Here is a 20,817-nt window from a genome sequence, read left to right on the forward strand (position 1 = left end):
AAAACAAAAATCACATGAAATCTTATTTCTCAGAGATTTATACCATTAACATTTTAATGTATTTAAATACATTTAAATTTAAGGTATTTTCTTATATTTTCTATGATTACACATGAATTTTAGAATAACTTACTCATCTGCTTTCTGGTATAGTATCTTTTCAAAGTGAGCACATAGAAGAGGGATCATATTGTACTTTATAAGAAAAAGGCATTTCTAGGCTGTCAGGAAGGGCTTTCTAAAGGACCCACTTCTAGGAAACTACAATCCTTATTAAGAAGTCATCCTCCCTGTTGACCAAAGGGAAATTTGAAATGGCAAATAAAAGATCTGGCAAGATGGTCGAATAGGAACGGCTGCAGTCTGCAGCTTCCAGTGAGACCACTACAGAAGGCGGGTGATTTCTGCATTTCCAACTGAGATACCCAGTTTATCTCATTGGGACTACTGGTTAGGCAGTGGGTGCAGCCTACAGAAGGTGAGAAGCAGGGTGGGGCATTGCCTCACCGGGGAGGTACAGGGAGCCAGGAGACCTCCCTCCCCTAGCTAAGGGGAGCACTGAGGGACTATGCTACCTAGCCTGGATATCATGCTTTTCCCATGGTTTTTGCAATCCACGGATCAGGAGATTATCTCATGGCCCTGGGTTTCAAGCACAAAACTGGGTGGCAGTTTGGGCAGATATACTGAGCTAGCTGCAGGAGGTTTTTATGTACTCCAGTGGCACCTGGAACCCCGAGACAGAACCATTTGCTCCCCTGGAAAGGGGGTGGAAGCCAGGGAGCCAAGTGGTCTCGGCCAGCAGGTCCCACTCCCACAGAGCCCAGCAAGCTAAGAACTACCGGCTTGAAATTCTCACTGCCAGCACAGCAGTCTGAAGTCGACCTGGGATGATCGAGCTTATAGGGGGAGGGGTTTCAGCCATTACTCAGGCTTGAGTAGGTGGTTTTCCCCTGACAGTGCTAAGGAGGCTGGGAGGTTTGGACTGGGTAGAATCTGCCACAGCGTGGCTGTGGCTAGATTGCTTCTCTAGATTCCTCTTCACGGGCAGGGCATCTCTGAAAGAAAGAAGCCCCAGTCCGGGGCTTGTAGATAAAACTTCCATCTTCCTGGGACAGAACACCTGGGGGAAGGGGCAGCTGTGGAAACAGCTTCAGCAGACTTAAAATTTCTTGCCTGCTGGCTCTGAAGAGAGCAGCTGATCCTGACAAGAAGGACTCTCCCAGTACAGCGCTTGAACTCTGCTAAGGGACAGACTGCCTCCTCAAGTGAGTTCCTGACCTCCATACCTCCTGATGGGGAGAGACCTCTGAACAGGGGTTGACAGACACCTCATACAGGTGAGCCCCAGCAGGCTACCGGCTGGTGCCTCTCTTGGACAAAGCTTCCAGAGAAAGGAGCAGGCAGCAACCTTTGCTGTTCTGCAGCCTCCACTGGTGATACCCAGGTGAACAGAGTCTGGAGTGGACCTCTAGCAAACTGCAGCAGACCTGCAGAAGAGGGGCCTGACTGTTAGAAGAAAAACTAACAAACAGGAAGCAAAAACATCAACATCAACAAAAAGGGCCCACCACACAAAAACTCCATCCAAAGGTCATCAATTCAAAGATCAAAAGTAGATAAATCCACAAAGATGAGGAGAAAACAGCACAAAAATGCTGAAAATTCCAAAAACCAGAATGCCTCTTCTCCAAATGATCACAACTCCTCTCCAGCAAGGGCACAAAACTGGGTAGAGAATGAGATTAACGAATTGACTGAAGTGGGCTTCAGAAGGTGAATAACAAACTACTCTGAGCTAAAGGAGCATGTTCTAACTCAATGCAAGAATGCTAAGAACTTGATAAAAGATCATAGGAACTCCTAACTAGAATAACCAGTTTAGAGAGGAGCATAAATGACCTGATGGAGCTGAAAAACACAGCACGAGAACTTTGTGAAGCATACACAAGTATCAGTAGCTGAATTGATCAGGTAGAAGAAAGGTTATCAGAGTTTGAAGATCAACTTTGGTACTGAAATAAGGCGTGAAGACAAGATTAGGGAAAAAAAAGAATGAAAAGGAATGAACAAGGCCTTCAAGAAATATGGGACTATGTGAAAAGACCAAACCTAGCACTGATTGGTGTACTTGAAAGTGTAGGGAGAATCAAACCAAGTTGGAAAACACACTTCAGGATATTATCCAGGAGAACTTTCCCAACCTAGCAAGACAGGCCAACATTCAAATTCAGGAAATACAGAGAACACCACTAATATACTTCTTAAGAAGGGCAACCCTGAGACCCATAATCATCAGATTCTCCAAGGCTGAAACAAAGGAAAAAATGTTAAGGGCAGCCAGAAAGAAAGGTTGGGTTACCGCAAATGGAAGCCCATCAGACTAACAGCAGATCTCATAGCAGAAACCCTGCAAGCCAGAAGAGAGTGGGGGCCAATATACAGCATTCTTAAAAGAACAGAATTTCAACCCAGAATTTCATATTCAGCCAAACTAAGCTTCATAAGTGAAGGAGAAATAAAATCCTTTACAGACAAGTAAATGCTGAGAGATTTTGCCACCAGCAGGCCTGCCTTACAAGAGCTCCTGAAGGAAGCACTAAATATGGAAAGGAAAAATTGGTACCAGCCACTGCAAAAACACACCAAAATATAAAGAGCAATAATACTATGAAGAAGCTACATCAACTAATGTGCAAATTGACCAGCTGGCATCATGATGACAAGGTCAAATTCACACATAACAATATTAAACTTAAATGTAAATGGGCTAAATGCCCCAATTAAAAGACACAGACTGGCAAAATGGATAAAGTAAAGCCCAACCAGTGTGACGTATTTAGAGACCCATCTCGTGTAAAGACACACAGAGGCTCAATAAAAAAATGCAAGTAAATTTACCTAGAAAGTGGAAGGCAGAAAAAAAGCCGTGTTTGCAATACTAACTTCTGACAAAACAGACTTTAAACCAGCAAAGGTTAAAAAAGACAAAGAAGGACATTATATAATGGTAAAGGGATTAATGCAACAAGAAGAGCTGACTATCCTAAATATATATGCACCCAATACAGGAGCACTTGGATTCATAAAATAAGTTCTTAAGAGATCTACAAAGAGACTTAGACTCCTACACAATAATAGTGGGAGACTTTAACACCCCACTGTCAATATTAGACAGATCAACAAGAAGGAAAATTAACAAGGATATTAGGACTTGAACTCAGCTCTGGACCAAGCGGACCTTATAGATATCTATAGAACTCTCCACCTCAAATCCACAGAATATACATTCTTCTCAGCACGTCATAGTACTTACTCTAAAATCGACCACATAATTGGAAGTAAAACACTCCTCAGCAAATGCAAAAGAACATAAATCATAACAGAAATCATATAGTGCAATCAAATTAGCACTCAGGATTAAGAAACTCACTCAAAACCACACAACCACATGGAAACTGAACAACCTGCTCCTGAATGACTACTGGATAAGTAACAAAATTAAGGCAAAAATAGCAAAGTTATTTGAAGCCAATGAGAACAAAGAGGCAACATACCAGAATCTCTGGAACACAGCTAAAACAGTGGTGAGAGGAAAATTTATAACACTAAATGCCCACATCAGAAAGCAGGAAAGATCTAAAATCAACAGCCTGGCATCACAATTAAAGGAACTAGAGAAGCAAGAGCAAACAAATTCAAAAGCTAGGAGAAGACAAGAAATAGCTAAGATCAGAGCAGAACTGAAGGAGTCATAGGTTAACAAAATAGATAGACTGCTAGCCAGACTAATAAAGAAGAAGAGAGAAGAATCAAATAGACACAATAAAACATGATAAATGGAATTTCACCACTGATGCACAGAAATACAAACTGCCATTTGAGAATACCATAAACACCTCTATACAAATAAACTAGAAAATTTGGAAGAAATGGATAAATTCCTGGACACATATGCCCTCCCAAGACTAAACCAGGAAGAAGTCAAATGCCTGAATAGACCAATAACAAGTTCTGAAGTTGAGGCAGTAATTGATAGCCTACCAACCATAAAAAGCATGGGACCAGATGAACTCACAGCCAAATTCTTCCAGAGGTACAAAGAACAGCTGGTACCATTCCTTCTAAAACTATTCCAAACAATAGAAAAAGAGGGCCTCCCCCTAAGTCATTTTATGAGGCCAGCATCATCCTAATTGCAAAACCTGCCACAGACACAATAAAGGAAAAAAATTCAGGCAAATATCCCTGATGAACATTGATGTGAAAATCCTCAATAAAATACTGGCAAATTGAATCCAGCAGCACATCAAAAGGTTTATCCACCATGATCAAGTCAGCTTCATCCCTGGGATGCAAGGCTGCTTCAACATGTGCAAATCAATAAACATAACCCATCACATAAACAGAACCAGTGACAGAACCCACATGATTATCTCAATAGGCCTTTGATAATATTCAACACCCATTCATGCTAAAAACTCTCAATAAACCAGGTATTGATGGAACATATCTCAAAATAATAACAGCTATTTATGACAGCCAGTATCATACTGCATGGGCAAAAGCTGGAAGCGTTCCCCTTAAAAACCAGCACAAGACAAGGATGCCCTCTCTCATCACTCCTATTCAACATAATATTGGAATTTCTGGCCAGAGCAATCAGGCAATAGAAAGAAATAAAGGGTATTCACACTGGAAAAGAGGAAGAGTCAAATTGTCTGTTTGCAGACGACATTATTGTATATTTAGAAAACCCTGTTGTCTTACCCAAAACTCCTTAAGCTGATAAACAACTTCAGCAAAGTCTCAGGATACAAAATCAGTGTGCAAAATTCACAAGCATTCCTATACGCCAGTAGTAGACAAACAGAGAGCCAAATCATGAGTGAACTCCCTTTCACAATTGCTACAAAGAAAATAAAATACCTAGGAATACAACTTACAAGAAATTGAAGGATCTCTTCAAGGAGAACTGCAAACCTCTGCTCAGGGAAATGAGAGAGGACACAAACAAATGGTAAAAAATTCAATGCTCATGGATAGGAAGAATCTATATTGTGAAAATAGCCATACTGCCGAAAGTAATTTATAGATTCAATACTATTCCCATCAAGCTACCATTGACTTTCTTCACAAAACTAGGAAAAACTACTTTAAATTTCATATGGAACCCAAAAAGAGCCCGGATAGCCAAGACAATCCTAAGCAAAAAGAACAAAGCTAGAGGCATCATGCTACCTGACTTCAAACTATACTACAAGGCTACAGTAACCAAAACAGCATGGTACTAATACCATTGAAACAGAACAGAGGCTTCAGAAATAACACTACACATCTACAATCATCTGATCTTTGACAAACCTGACAAAAACAAGCAATGGAAAAAGGATTCCCTATTTAATAAATGATGCTGGGAAAATTAGCCATAAGCAGAAAACAGAAACTGGAGCCCCCCACCTTACACCTTATACAAAAATTAACTCAAGATGGATTAAAGATTTAAATGTAAAACCTAAAACCATAACAACCTTAGAAGAAAACCTAGGCAAACCATTCAGGACATAGGCATGGGCAAAGACTTTATGACTACAACACCAAAGACTTTATGACTACAACACCAAAAGCAATGGTAACAAAAGCCAAAATTGACAAATGGGATCTAATTAAACTAAAGGGCTTCTGCTCAGCAAAAGAAACTATCATCAAAGTGAACAGGCAACCTACAGAATGGGAGAAAATTTTTGCAAATATATCCATATGACAAAGGGCTAGTATCCAGAATCTACAAGGAACTTAAACAAATTTACAAGAAAAATAACAACCCCATCAAAAAGAGGGTAAAGGATATGAACAGACACTTCACAAAAGAAGATATTCATGCAGCCAACAAACATATGAAAAGAAGCTCATCATCACTGGTCATTAGAGAAATACGAATCAAAACCACAATGAGATACCACCTCATGCCAGTTAAAATGATGATCATTAAAAAGTCAGGAAACAACAGATGCTGGCTAGGCTGTAGAGAAATAGGAAAACTTCTACATTGTTGGTGGGAGTGTAAATTAGTTAAGACAGTGTGGTGATTCCTCCAGTATCTAGAACCGGAAATACCATTAGACCCAACAATCCCATTACTAGGTATATACCCAAAGGATTATAAATCATTCTTCTATAAAGCCACATGCACAGGTATGTTTATTGCAGTTCTATTTACAAAAACAAAGACTTAGAACCAACCCAAGTGCCTATCCATGATAGACCGGATAAAGAAAATGTGGCACATATATACCATGAAATATTGTGCAGCCATGAAAAAGGATGAGTTCATGCCATTTGCAGGGACATGGATGAAGCTGGAAACCATCATTCTCAGTAAACTAACACAGGAACAGAAAACCAAACACCACATGTTTTCACTCTTAAGTGGGAGTTGAACAGTGAGAACACATGGACACAGGGAGGTATACATCGCACACCAGGGCCTGTCGGGGGTCAAGGGCAAGGGGAGGGAGAACATTAGGACATATACATAATCCGTGTGGGGCTTAAAACCGAGATGAGAGGTTGATAGGTGCAGCATACCACCATGGCACATGTATACCTATTTAACAAACCTGCATCTTCTGCACATGTACCCCAGAACTTAAAGTAAAATAGAAAAAAAGTTATCCTTCTGGCAGTATTTCAGTTTCTAATTTGCCCAAGATTTAAAATGATTATCACTCAACAGATCCTTCATTCATAGATGGTAAATAGATTTTAATTCTGTATCAAATTGATAGAAGAGTAGCTGCCCAGTATACATGTTGAAACATGCCTGGGCTTTGCAGGAAAGTTTGTCACAGTTGTGTGGGAGTGTCTGCCATGAATGTGAATACATTCAGTACAGAAGTACCACAGACTCTTGACTCCTGACGAAGGTGACTGCTCAGATGCACTCAGTACCTCAACTGGGTAGAGATGTGAGACATCATAATCTCCAGTCTTTCACTTTGGTTCTCTGATCTGCAAACTGACTCCTAAGCAACTTGGCCGACAACCCACTTGGTCAGCAGTCAGCTACTGCATGGGTAGCAACAGGTCTATCTTGTATTTGAACATTTAACATGAGAAATGAAGCTCAGAGTTTTACACTGATCTTCAAACAATCTTGAATGAATTAGACTCTTGGAGAGATCGCAAAATGAAGACAAACCTCTTATTTCATTTTCTTTATTTTACTACAATTTTAGGTTAAATTAGTGTTTATCTGAGTATGTAAATTGTATATTGATTTTAAAAAGGATTATTTCCTTCTGCTGCTCTAGGAGGCTGTATTTGATATTAACTTGGAATTATGTGGGACTTAAATCTTTAAGATGGCATCTCAGAGACTGAAGAAATGAATAGGTTAGGGCAAATTCTCTTCCCTTCAAGACATGTTTTGTTTATTTGTCTCTGCTACAGGTTAGAGAATCAGAGTGTGCACCAATCTCAACCACAGGTACTGGAGGTGGAGACTACTCCAGGGTCCTTGAGAAATGATCCAGAGGAAGAATCAAACTTCAGAACTTCAACACAGCAGGAAATCAACTGTAGCACGCATACCTCCTCTCCTGGAGGCAGCCCTGAGCAAAGCCCAGTTCCAGATCCGCCACCTCATCTGGAGCCTAATAGATCAAGTAGGAAACATTCAGCTGAGCACAAAAATAGCAGAGATGACAGTTTAGATTGGTTTGACTTCATGGCAGCTCATCAGAGTGAACCTAAAAACACGGTTCTTGTGTCTCCTTATCCCAAAACATCTGGAGAAAATATGGTTTCGAAGATCTCTAACAGCACATCTCAGGGTAAGGGGAAGAGCAAGCCAGGCCAAAGAAGCAAAGTGGACGTTGGGTTGCTTCCATCACCAGGAGAGACAGGTGCTCCACGGAGGCCAGACAATGTGGAGGGTAAAAAGAAAAAAAGGCTAGCACTGGATTCTGAAGCAGCAGTCTGTGATGATAAATCAGACTCAGTACTGATTCATCATGTCCCCAGGAACCTGCAGAGGCTGTGCAATGAGAGGGCCCAGAAGTTATGCAGAAATAGCACCAGGGTGCCTGCACAGTACACACTCCCTTCCCATCCTCAGTCCACTTCTATGCATAGCCCAGACAGAACACTGGAATCACCCAAAAGAAAGAGACCGAAATCCCTTGTGCAAGTGGAAGAGTCTTCAGTTGAAAATGTTAAGCCTGCAGGTTCCACTGTAGCCAAACTGGCAAAATTTACTTTCAAACGGAAGTCAAAACTGATCCACTCCTTTGAAGATCCCAGCCGTGTGTCGCCTGGTGCAACTAAAATAGCAGCTCATAGTCCTAAAATTTCCCAGTATGGAACAAGAAGAGATGCAGCCCTGCCAGTGAAGGGTCCAGAAAGGTTGACACCTGCCCCAGGAAACCGGATCTCCGAGCAGCCGCAGGGTGAGACAAAGAAGGTACCGCAGCAGCCGCCAGAGAAACGCAGACCAAGAGAGAAGGTGATGTGTGCCCCTGAGAAGGGGATTATTCAGCCTGAATTAGACCTTGGGAACGAGACTGGGTGTGCTCGTCTTGGAGACAAAAGGGAAGAGGTTTCAGGCAGTAATAAAAGCGGCAAGGTTCATGTGGGCACATTAGCCAAACTGGCAAACTTCTGCTTTACTCCCCCATTGGAATCCAAATCAAAATACCCTCCTCCTGAAAGGGAGAACCGAGGTGAGAGAGGCCCAAGCTCCCCTCCTATAACCACAGCTCCAGTGGGTGGCAGTAAAAGGAAATCTTTTCAGCTCCATGGGTCTGCCGAGAAATTGATTCTTCCCAAAAAACCTCTCTTCACTTTACCAGAACTAGATGATGAAGCATTTGATTGTGACTGGGATGAAGAGATGAGAAAAAAGCCATAACTGGGAAAAGCTTTCTGGTTAAATCTCACCTTCCCCAACTCCACACAGCACCTTCATGATATCAATATGGTATTTATAAATGTATAGAATGATTGGCCATACTGAGGATTACTCTGAATAGCAGCTCCCCCATAAAGCTTTCTAATTTCAGGTTAATCTTTGTTATTTAAAAAATAGTATAATCAGTTTAGGTCAGTGTGATACCAGCAGATGAGCTGAATTAATTATGTTGTACTTAATTTTACGAATGGAGTATTTGTATTCCTGAAGATGTTTCTGGTTTTTTGTTTTTTGTTTTTTTTTAAGAGGGAGAGGGTCTTCCCTAGTATTAATTTCTTCTTTCATTCACTCAGGAACAAATGCCAAGAAGGTAGCACTCATAAATCTAACAAGGCAGATGAACTCTTTTTCTACTTTTTTTTTTTTTTATATATATTTTCACCTGGAATGGCTAAGTACAGTGAATATTTATAATCACTTGGATGATTTGCCAAAATCAGATGCTTTTTCTAATATTTTTGTTTGTATGGATCAGGTTAAATGTGACTAACGCTTTTCTTTCTTTGAGAGGCATCCTTACAGTTCCATGGTGTTCTTAAAGATCTGTCTGCTGGTCAGATAGTACCTTTTTGAAGTACTGACCTTCTGAATTTTCCTTTCTTTCTTGGGCCAACATTTTGTGCTTCAGATTCTTTTTTCTCTTGGGGCCCGACTTTCAAGCAAAATCCTGTGATCAGAAGAAGAGTACAGGCCAGGCACAGTGGCTTACTCCTGTAGTCCCAGCTACACGGGAGGCTGAGGCAGGAGGATTGCTTAAGCCCAGGAGTTCAAGGTTATAATGAGCCGTGGTCAACACCGCTGTATTCCAGGCTGAGTGACAGAGCAAGATCCTGTCTCTAAAAATAAAATAAATGAAGAAGAGAGAGTACGTAGTAATCTCAATCAAACATTATGTCTCATCTACCCAGCTGGTTAATATGGAAATGTGATTCCTACTAACTTGTGATTCACTTGTCTTTAAAACTAAGGAAATTATGTACTATTTTTGATAAGAATAGATAATCTCAAGCTTTCTTTCTATGTGCTTTTAAAATCACTTATTCCTTTGGGTTCTAATAAAGTTTATTGGGATTCTATAATTACAGACTTTCTCTTCTGAAGTGTGAATTTGTAACCTGATTGTTTAATTGTCCAAGGGACTTTTGGATATAGAATACTCAAAACTATATGTATTTTGTTTAATTTTCACTTCATTAAATTCCCGCAGAGAAAAATTTAGGAAATCCAATTTTTCTTAAGCATTTAAACATTCTAAAATTCACTAATTAAATTTTCTGAAAAATGTTAAACTGTGAGTACAAATTTAGGGTGACTGAGTCTTGAAATGATTGGCCATAATGAGTACCATTCTCTAAAGTTTGAAACACCTTAAACAGCTGATAAAATATATGCATAAATAAGATTGCAAAGTTTATTATTTCTGTATCTGTTTAATAACTTCCCAGTATAGTATGATTCTTAATATATTCCTTAATATAATCTTTCAGTTTTATTGCTTTCCTGGGTTTCTGTGTTCTTACTAGGACTAAAGGAAAAGGAATGGATATGGGTTTTTGACCAGTTGAATCTTGATCTGGATGTGGTCTATTATTTAGATGACGGTGACTCAAACCTGAGCCACAGTGTGGGGCTGACTTTTTAAGGGTAAATTTTTAAGTCTCTTTCTTACTAATTTTTGTCTTTGAAACTTGGTATCTTTTGCAGTACTGACGCATTAGGTTTTGCATGGCTGACAGTACCTAACCAATATATTGGTGTATCATTAGGATATTTTGATCTGATATATTATTTAAAATGTTTGTATTCTTTATTGGGACTTTTGGTTCTAGAGGTTTCATTTTTAGTAATAAGAGATTTAATTTTCATAACTTGTCTCTTTAGGACACTGAGTCATTCATATTTTAAATTACAGTGTTAAACTGTCTGTCTTCCTTGATCATTGTGTATGACTGCCGATGCCACCTTCTACCTAGTTATAATTTGTGCCCACCATGCATCCTATTATTTTGTGCTAATCAATTAATTCATTTTCCATTAATCAATTAATCCATTTTCCATTTTAGTACCTTCTGTCAAGATTTGGCCAAATTACCAGTTCCATATGTTTATTCTTTGGTGCTTACCCAGATGGAAATAACTATATACCTAAATATTTTTAACAGACATAATTATTCGAAGAAATAAAATACCCAATATATTTTGAATATCCCTTATCTGAAATGCTTAGGCCTGGAAGTGTTTTGGATTTTGGAATATTTGCACTATACTTACACTTACTGGTTGAGCATCCCAAATCTGAAAATCCAAAATCCAGAATGCCCTAATGAGCATTTCCTTTGAGCATCATGTCAGCACTCAAAAAGTTTTGAATTTGGGATTTTTTGATATTCATCCTGTATAACATCCTTCTTACTAAAAAGTTAAACTTCTATCATTGACTTTTGTGTTATAACTGCCTAACTGTGCTTATATTTAATGCTCAGTCTCACAGCTTGGTCAAAGTCCCTTTATGTTGACCTGAATGTCCTTTTAGCATTCTGATGTTTCTAAAAGCATCCTTGCTGTCTGAAAACAACAGAATATTTCATGCCCATTTTGATTTCTTCTTGCCCTATGTCATGGAATCAGCTATCCCCAAGGTATTCTGTTACCTTTGAAGGTCAGTAGTGTTAGAGACCAAACTCTAGGCCTCAGGGTCTCCTGTGCAGGAGTACAGGTGTACTAGTGGACAAAAGTTCTTCCACTGTTGTTGGGTCAATTTTAGTAGGTTCAGAGCTAGAAAATGTTTTGATGTCCTGAGGTCATGTTTTATCCTGCTGTGTCCTACTTTTCTTATAGATGTGATTTCATGATGAGTAAAACTTTTCTCTTATAGGGTCTTTAATGTGCATACCAAGGAAGCACATGGGTTATCTTGGGGAATATGAATAGTCTCATAGATCACATTTCTGTTCAGTAAAGAAAGGTGTACAAAAGAACCTTTGGTGGGGTATGGTGGCTCACGCCTGTAATCTCTGCACTTTGGGAGGCCGAGGCGGGTGGATCACTTGAGGTCAGGAGTTTAAGACCAGCCTGGCCAACATGGTGAAACTCTGTCTCTACTAAAAATACAAAAATTAGCCAGGCATGATGGCGGGTGCCTGTAATCCCAGTTACTTGGAAGTCTGAGGCAGGAGAATTACTCGAACCTAGGAGGTGGAGGTTGCAGTGAGCTGAGATTGCGCCACTGCACTCCAGCCTGGGTGACAGGGTAAGACCCTGTCTCAACAACAGCAACAAAAAAAAACCTTTAATTCTGAATCAACTTGCCAAAATATTTTGATTTGAGTCTCAGTGTACTCCTTGAAAACATTTTAATAATGTAAAATTATCCAAACACAATAAAAGCTATGCTTAAATTTCTTTGTGAGAGGACCAAACCAGAATTTAAATTCTATTCTGACTATATGAGATAATGGAATTTTCTGGTGCTGTAAAAGATTAATCTTCAATGAATATGTAATATTCTAAAATTTATAATAGGAACTTTATTATAATTTTTGGTGTCTCATAGAAATATGGGCAAAACAAACATTCTGATATCTTTAACTCTGTTGTTCAATACAAAATTTTAACTTTTTTAAAGGTATACCAAAACTTTAAAGATTTATTCTTGATTGACAAATTTTAATTCTAACAAACCCACACATTCTCTAGGTAGGTGCTGAAGTTTCTACTTAACCAGTGGAATGCTAGAGAACATCCCAGGTTAACTGCAAAGAGCTTGCCTTTAGCCAGCTAACAGTATTTAGGAATTCAGAAACTATCCAACCTTGAATTCTAGGTCACTAGGGACTTCCTGGGACCAGGTGAACCTTTCAGATGCAGCTTATCAAACAACCAGTTTCCAAACCTATCAACATCACAATGTAGGAAGCTAAGCCGGTGCATCTTCCTCAGTGTTTAAAATCACCCTATGAGCTTTCCTTGCTTACTAACATTTAAGAAAGATAAAAGCCCCCCAGCTCACTTTAGTACCCACTCTGATTGGGGTGTTCCTGTCAGTGTTCTGTCTTGCATGTGGCATAGCCCCCCAGGCATAAGGGGAGCCATTACCCACACACATCCTCTTCACCGTCACTCAGAGGACATACACAGTTGTTGTATGTCCTCTTATACACAGGAAGTGGTGGCAACTGCCTCTTATAACACACTTTTCAGTTTTTCTTATATCTGTTTCACTGCCACACCTCCTCCTCAAAGGCTTAAAAATGCATCTGAGGGGTAATATTTGTAATAAAAGTGAACTCGACAAATATTAAACTAAACAAAATTGTGTCTGTGAATACATCTGGTGCAAGATACAGTTTAAGGTAGGAAATGGGATATACATACTGGGCCAGGACTTCCCAAGAGTGTTGAGTACTTTATATATCTTATAAATGTAAATTATTTTTAGACTGCTCTTCTTTATGTTTAGTTGGAATTTTGATGCCTTGGTTGAGTTGAACTGCCAGGAAGTAAGCATTTGTATCAAGTAGTTTTTATGTGGGAACAAACTTGGTTTAACTTACAGCTTTCATAATAGGCCAAACCAATACTGGGATATTGCTTACTATTTTGAGGTTTAACTTTTTCAGTGCTCAATAATACATAGACTGCAAGGCAGGTGGATCACTCGAGGTCAGGAGTTCAAGACCAGCCTGGCCAATGTGGCAAAATCTTGTCTCTACTAAAAATACAAAAATTAGTGGAGGTGTGGTGGCACATGCCTATAGTCCCAGCTACTTGGGAGGCTGAGGCAGGAGAATCGCTTGAACCCAGGAGATGGAGGTTGCAGTGAGCTGAGATTGTGTCACTGCACTCCAGCCTGGGTGACGGAGCAAGACTCCATCTCAAATAAAATTAAAAAATACATAGAGTGGGTAATAGAGCAAAACTAAGAAGCAGGCGGATTCGGTTCTAGAACTAGCCAGTAGTGTAACTTCGCCATCTTCAGTGGTCTTGTCCATAAATTCTGAGGATCAGGCTTATCTATTACGTATTGTTGAGTTACAGAAAAGGAAAACCTCAGAAGCTAGCTGAAATACAGGCAAGTTTGCTGTAGGGACGCATCAGGGAGTCTCATTAAGGACAGGAAACAAAGTCTAACCAGGCCGCATGGGTCCAGAACTGAAAAGTCAGGACTGAAGTGTCTCCTTGGCCTCTCCCGAGTCCTCAAGGTACCGTGTGGTTGCCTCCGTCACTGAGTGTGCTTGTTTCTTGTCCCTCCCAGCAGCCCCATGTTCTGTGCTCACTCAAGGCTTATCTGATCCGGGTACCTTCGGCTTTTGAACTGCTTTGGGGCCTGGGTTCAGCTGTGACTTTCTCTGACCTTTCCAGATGATGCCCCACCTTCATCTTTCTGATTCAAGCTTTTTAGTTCAGATTCTTGGTGGGTTCATCTTGGTTTGAAAGGGAGTGGAGGTTGAGGAGGAGAGTGATCACCTGGTATAGACACAGCTGCTTGAGCTATGGGTAGAGAGTCTGTAAGGGTGTGGGGTGGGAGGCCGTGATGGGCCAGTCTGCTGCATCCCGGTCTCCCTGGAGCTTTTGGTTTTAGGTTCTATAATTATACCACATCTATTTTCTATTATAATTACTGAATTAAGAGAGATTTAAGGCACTTGGGTTATCTTTCCCAAGGAGCTATGTAAATTCCTGACCTGATGGCAGCTAGGTGCCTTACAGGGATTACAAGCCACTTTTAGCCATGCAGGAAGTGCAGCTTAGGCCACAGGCCACAGAGGGGGCTATTTATTGTGTCACTAGTTATCAAACTTCCATTTTCCTGTGTATAAATTGCTCAACATAACTACAGCATAGCTCTTAAAAATACTTAAATTCAAAGTAGATGAGAGTATGCAAAGAGTATTACTCTGAAATATGTTTAGGAATAATCTCTGTGGTTAAGAGATATATATATATTATTTTCCAGATTTTCAACTTTACAATTGCCAATAAAGCAGGGATTAGATCCACTCTGAGGAGAGAATACAAAAGTGTCTTACGCCTGCTTTAATCCTGTTTAAAATTGCAGAGAAATGGTAGTCAAGAAATAATTTTAAACTGAGGAGTAATGCAATTTTGACCTTTAATCTTATTTTATCACTCTGGGAAATTAAATTGCTTTTTCAGCAGGAGAACTCAAAGCTATTGTGAGAGATCTTGCTGCCTTTGAGGGGACTCTGTGAATAGGGAATGATGCTGTTGCCTGGGACACGGTACCTCCCTGGAGAGACTCCCTTGTGGGTAGACTTTGCCCCTAAGGACCAGTAAAAGTGGAAAGAAAATTGTATAACATGGTCCATCCTGAATGAAAAAGTCCCTGCCAGTCCAGTTGTTTTTCTTCCCACCCATCATTACTTCTTCATAAAGGTTACAGAAGCAATGAAATTTTGATTTTAAGTTCTTACTTGCCCCACTGAAATTTTAGGTACAACATAACAGTAATATCAGTCATCATAAGATTAGTACTTAAGGTTTCCAAGACATTTAATATGTGACATTAATATTCACACACCAGTACTATTTATAGTTCAGGTAATACCCTATTTTACAAATGAGAGAAAAGCTCCAACATTTAAATAGTTTTTCTAAAAATGTCTTTTACTTGAAAGACGATGAGGTTCTGGGACATATGCTTCTTAGCTCCTTCCCTCACTTCTTATTGCCCCATTAAAAATATCTATTCATAAAGAGTAAAATCTATTTTGGTTGTTTGCTATGTGCTAGTTATTCATGTAAGCATTTTTCAAGTATCTTTAATCCTCACAACAGTCTATGGTATAGGTAATATCCTCATTTTACAGATTAGGTAATTGCATCCTAGAGATGCTAAATAACTTAATCAAGGTTACATGACTAGCCAATGATGTGATACCTATGTTAATTCACAAAGGAGGACAGTATTACCTACAAGGAACTTCACTTTGCCCTGCTCTTCATCGCTTCCCACCGCCACACATCTACCTCTGCCACAGTCTGCACCGTGTGTCCTGCCTTCACTCCATTACAAGACATGGGTTATCCATGCTTTTGCCAAAGAAACCCTTCCACCTGCCTACCAGATCCCATCCCCTCTTGCCCCTCATTCCTCCGGGACGTGGCTCCAGCAGTTCTCTCTGCAGTCCTGCTTTGTCAGTATACCCCTTCCACCAGCATACAAACATCCTGATACCTGTTCCATCTTCAACACACCTCTCTTGACCCTACTTCCCCCTTTCAGCAAAACTTTAGAGCAGTTGGCTATTCGCCTTGTCTCCAATTCTCTCCCGAACCCACTGCAGTGGGTTTTTGCCATTACCACTGCATGGAAGCTCTTCCATCAGGGTCATTACTGCCCTTCCATTCTCGATTCCCAGTCCTTACCTTACTTAATTCTACACAGGTGATTACTTTCCCCTCCCTGAAATCCTGTGTCACTTGGTTGGCAGGACATTATACGCCTGTGATTTTCCTTACTAATCTCTTCTTGCCTCCCCAGCTTTTCCACTCCTTGCCCAGTTTTCTCCACATCTCAGATCTTGAATGTTTTCCAGAGCCCTTTTCTATTCCCACCCATGCCCTTGGTATTCTCTTTCAATCTTCAGCCCCTCAGCACCCATCTTACCTGATGGTTTCTTTCCTGAACTCCAGACTCCTATATCTAACTCCTATTCAGTATTTGTACTTAAGTTTCTAAAGACCATCTCAACCTCAGCCTATTCCAAATTATACTCCTGCTCTCATTCCCCTGAACTTACTGCTTTCCCAGGCTAAATGGAGACTTGATCCTGTCCATTGCTTAGGCCAAAAACTTGTCTTTGACAATTTACTTTCTCTTGTACCTCACATTCAATCAGTTAGAAAATCCCATGGCATCTCTATTAAAAATATATCCAGGAGCCAATCACTTCTTCCACACTTACTGCTCTCACTCCCATTCAAGCCACCACTATCTCTTGCTCTGCCACCCCACCTGTCTGCATGCTATTCCCAGCACGGTAGTCAATGATCCCGTTCATAGGTCAAGTCAGGTCATGTGACTTAAACCCTTTATCAGCTCATCTCACTCTGTGTAAAAGCCAAAGTCCTTATCATAACGATCTCTAAGGCCCTACTTGTCTGGCTACCTACTACCTCTGACATTGCACAGCAACCTCCTTGCTGGTCCTGTAATATTCCAGACATGATCCAGCCTCAGGGCCATTTTACTTGCTGTTCCATCTGTGTAGACTGCTCTTCCCCTAGTTAGGGAGTCACACTCTCACATTCATCAAGACTTTCTGAAAATGGCCGGTGTGGCTCACGCCTGTAATCCCAGCACTTTGGGAAGCTGAGGTGGGTGGATCACTTGAAGTCAGGAGTTCAAGACCAGCCTGACCAACATGGTGAAACCCCATCTCTAACACAAATACAAAAAGTAGCCAGGCATGGCAGTGCATACCTGTAATCCCTCCTACTCAGGAGGCTGAGGCAGAAGAATCGCTTGAACCTGGAAGGTGGAGGTTGCAGTGAGCCGAGATCACGCCATTGCACTCTAGCCTGGGTGACAGAGTGAGATACTGTTTAAAAAAAAAAAAAAAAAGACTTTCTGAAAATGTCATCTCTCAGTGATGCCTAACCTATTGAAAATTGCAAATCATTTCTCCCCTTATCCAATTTTTCATAGCATTTTTACCATCTCATATACTATAGAAGTTATTTATTTTATTGTCATAGGTACTAACCAAGGGTGAGGGAAATGGAGAATGGATAGTAGAGGAGAGAGACAAGGTCAGTTGCTCCTTCCAGATCAGCTGCTATGATGGGGGCTGTGGCTCGTGCCACATCCAGCACAGCACCTGCAATTGGGACTGCTAGTTTGTGGAGCTTGGGGTACTCTACCAGCGTCCTCCAAAGTCTATCTGATTTGTGTACGGGCCAGACTGATGAATTAAATTTGCTGGGGACTACCACTCTGCTTCCTTTAGGTCTTTAAGGGTGGCACTAAGTTCTGCCGTTTGCCCCAGGAAGTTTTAAATTTGCAATCTTGTCCAGAGAGATGTGTGGAGGCAGCTTGAGAGTCCTTCCCCACTGTGATAGCTTTTGCCATAGGCCAAAGAGCCAATGTGAGCATGTGAGTGTTCTGTCCATTTCAGTTATCCTTTCAAGGACCAGGGACATAACCACTGGCCTTTCCTCCAGTCAGTAGGCTCCTAGTCCAAAAATTGGTGTAGGTACAGAAGCTGGTTAAAAAATTGTGACATTTTTTCCGAGATGAAATTTCACTCTGTTGCCCAGGCTGGAGTTAAGTGGCGTGATCTTAGCTCACTGCAATCTCCACCTCCCGGATTCAACCCATTCTCCTGCCTCAGCATCCCGAGTAGCTTGGACTACAGGTCCACACCACTGCGCCCAGCTAATGTTTTTTGTTTCTGGTTGTTTTTTCTGTTTTTTTTTGTTTGTTTGTTTGTTTGTTTGTTTTGTTTTTTTTGGTAGAGATGGGGTTTCACCATGTTGACCAGGCTGGAAGAATTGTGACTTTTTCGTGGCACAGTTGCCCTTAGTCACCTCCCTTCTTCTGACTGTATTGATTAGGGGCCTTGCTAAAAAACGCAGATTGCGAGCCCCACCCCTGAAGTTTCTACTCCGGTAGCTCTGGACTGGGGCCTGAGAATTGATATTTCTGTCAGTTTCTCAGGTGAGTGTCTGGTCATGGTAAGTGTCCGATTTGATCCCAGGCATCAGATCTCCAATACTGGTAGGGAACTGTGTTTCGAGACCACTGATTCAGACTCTGCAATACCCTTGCTGACTTCCCTTCTATCTTGCCTCTAGGATTCTGGCATTTCTATAGATCTCTGTGAGTCCATTGCCCTGTCTGCCACTTTGACCTTGCGGCTTATTGAAACATTTGCTTCTACCTTGCATCTGACACTTAAGCATTGTCACCTGGCCTCTGTTTTACTCTGGGACCTTCTCTCTCCATATTGACCATTCATTGGGTGTGGGCTGCCCCGAGGAAGGGGCCATGGCTTTGGGCTGGGGCTCTCTGCAGCTGAGGGCAGTCTCTGGAGGGGCTTCAGCTGTGAGCTGTTGACTGCCAACACTTTGAGCAGCTGGGAAAAGTGGGCGCATCAGCCTTTAAATGGAAATTTGGGCAGTGCACTTCAGCATCTACCCATATCTGTCTCAGGCCAAGACTGGTGGGAGAGGAGTGGGGTACTTGCCTTAGGCACATAATTTAAGGGGACACCAAAAAATTCAGTAATCAAGATAAATATTTTGGTGCAATATTTTAAAAGACAAAAACAAATTCATGATGAATAGATTATAGGATTTTTAAATAAAGACGAGATCAACGTTCCTGGTTTCTCCTTTGCCCTGGGGATCTAGTGTGGCTTAGCATGGCATGTCTTCTCAGGTTTTGTGAGGGCAGGGCTTTTGTCTGTTTTGCTCACTGATGTACCCACAATGGTTAGTGGAGTCTCTGGGCATAGTAAGTGTCTGATAAATATCTGTTGAATGAGACATTTAAAATATTTAAGGGAAGAATTACCATTCAGCTATATTTTTCATCTCTTTTTCCCAGCTTTTCCCACTAGTGTTGACTGAACACAAGAGGCTGTCTTCAAACTGGAGTCAGGCTTGAGAGGGAGCAGTATGTGACTTAGGGAGAACACCTGGCCAAAATAGGATGCAGTTCACTATACAGGGCAATTGTGAGGTATGAATGTTTAAAAATATTTTCTTTTTTTCTTTTAGAGACAGGGTCTTGTCCTGTCTCCCAGGCTGGTGTGCAGTGACACAATCGTAGCTTACTGCAGTTTTGAAGTCCTGGGCTCTAGCGATCCTCCCACCTAAGCCTCCCAATAGGTAAGACTTGGGAGGCTGAGGCAAGAGATGCATGCTACCATGTCTGGCTCATTTTTAAAATTTTCATTGTAGAGACAGGTTCTCGCTATATTGTACAGGCTAATCTTGAACTGCCAGCCTCAAGCAGTCCTCTCACTTTGGCCTCTCAAAGTGCTAGGATGACTGGCATGAGCCACCATGCCTGGCTTAAAAGAGATCTTCTTAATTGATTTCATTATCATGTTTAGTAGATATATATAGTGTGTTTCTTTGTACTAACTGTAACTATTAATTGTCAGCTTGTATAATTAGGACATAAGAGTTTTCAAAAATGCTCAAAAATCACCCTGCCCCAAAGTATAGATGGGTTTAGAATTCCAGGACCAAAAGTGGAACAGAAAGCCATGGTACAGAGTGGGAAGAGTAATGGTCAGCAGGTGTCCCCCTCCCCCGCCCCAATGCTCCCTGTTTCAGTGGGATGGAGGAGAACCCTGAGGGAAGCTCGAAGGAAGAGGTTAGCAGATAGAACAGCTTTGGGGGGAGATGGCAGCATTTTGGCACATGATGCTGGAAGAGGTTGTGGCTGGAGCTGCCAGGCACTGACTCCAGTGAGCCCTCTTCCTACTGGAGGGCCTGTTGTCACCACAGCCTACCCTTCTTGCACCCAGAGCCAGTTCTAACTTGTTTTTTAAGCCAGTGAAAGGAGCTTGGGGCCAGGTGCAGTGGCTCATGCTTGTAATCCCAGCACTTTGGGAGGCGGAGGCAGGCGGATCACCTGAGGTCAGGAGTTCAAGACCAGCCTGGCCAACATGGCAAAATCCCATCTCTACTAAAAATATAAAAATTGGCCAGGTGTGGTGGCTAGCGCCTGTAATCCCAGCTATTCAGGAGGGTGAGGCAGGAGAATCACTTGAATGTGGGAGGGGAAGTTTGCAGTGAGCTGAGATTATACCACTGCACTCCAGCCTGGGTGAAAGAGACTCCATCTCAAGAAAAAAAAAAAAAAAAAA

General features: G+C 41.2%; 1 protein-coding gene across 3 annotated transcripts in view; it reads left to right on the forward strand.

Moving 5' to 3' along the window:
- Positions 1–20,817, forward strand: part of MCM9 (minichromosome maintenance 9 homologous recombination repair factor) — a 145,410-nt gene that overhangs the window by 113,814 nt on the left and 10,779 nt on the right. For 2 of the 3 annotated variants that reach the window (XM_037742949.1, XM_017541066.2), the window contains one exon: positions 7,453–10,266. The exons of the other annotated variant lie outside the window; for it this stretch is intronic. In XM_037742949.1, coding sequence (XP_037598877.1) covers positions 7,453–8,911 — 1,459 coding nt within the window. In that variant the 3' untranslated portion in view covers positions 8,912–10,266. Of the gene's footprint in view, positions 1–7,452; positions 10,267–20,817 lie in introns of those variants that run through there. 3 annotated transcript variants of the gene reach the window in all.

The sequence above is a fragment of the Cebus imitator genome, unplaced genomic scaffold (genome assembly GCF_001604975.1).
Source record: "Cebus imitator isolate Cc_AM_T3 unplaced genomic scaffold, Cebus_imitator-1.0 Scaffold130, whole genome shotgun sequence".
Lineage (NCBI taxonomy): Eukaryota > Metazoa > Chordata > Mammalia > Primates > Cebidae > Cebus > Cebus imitator.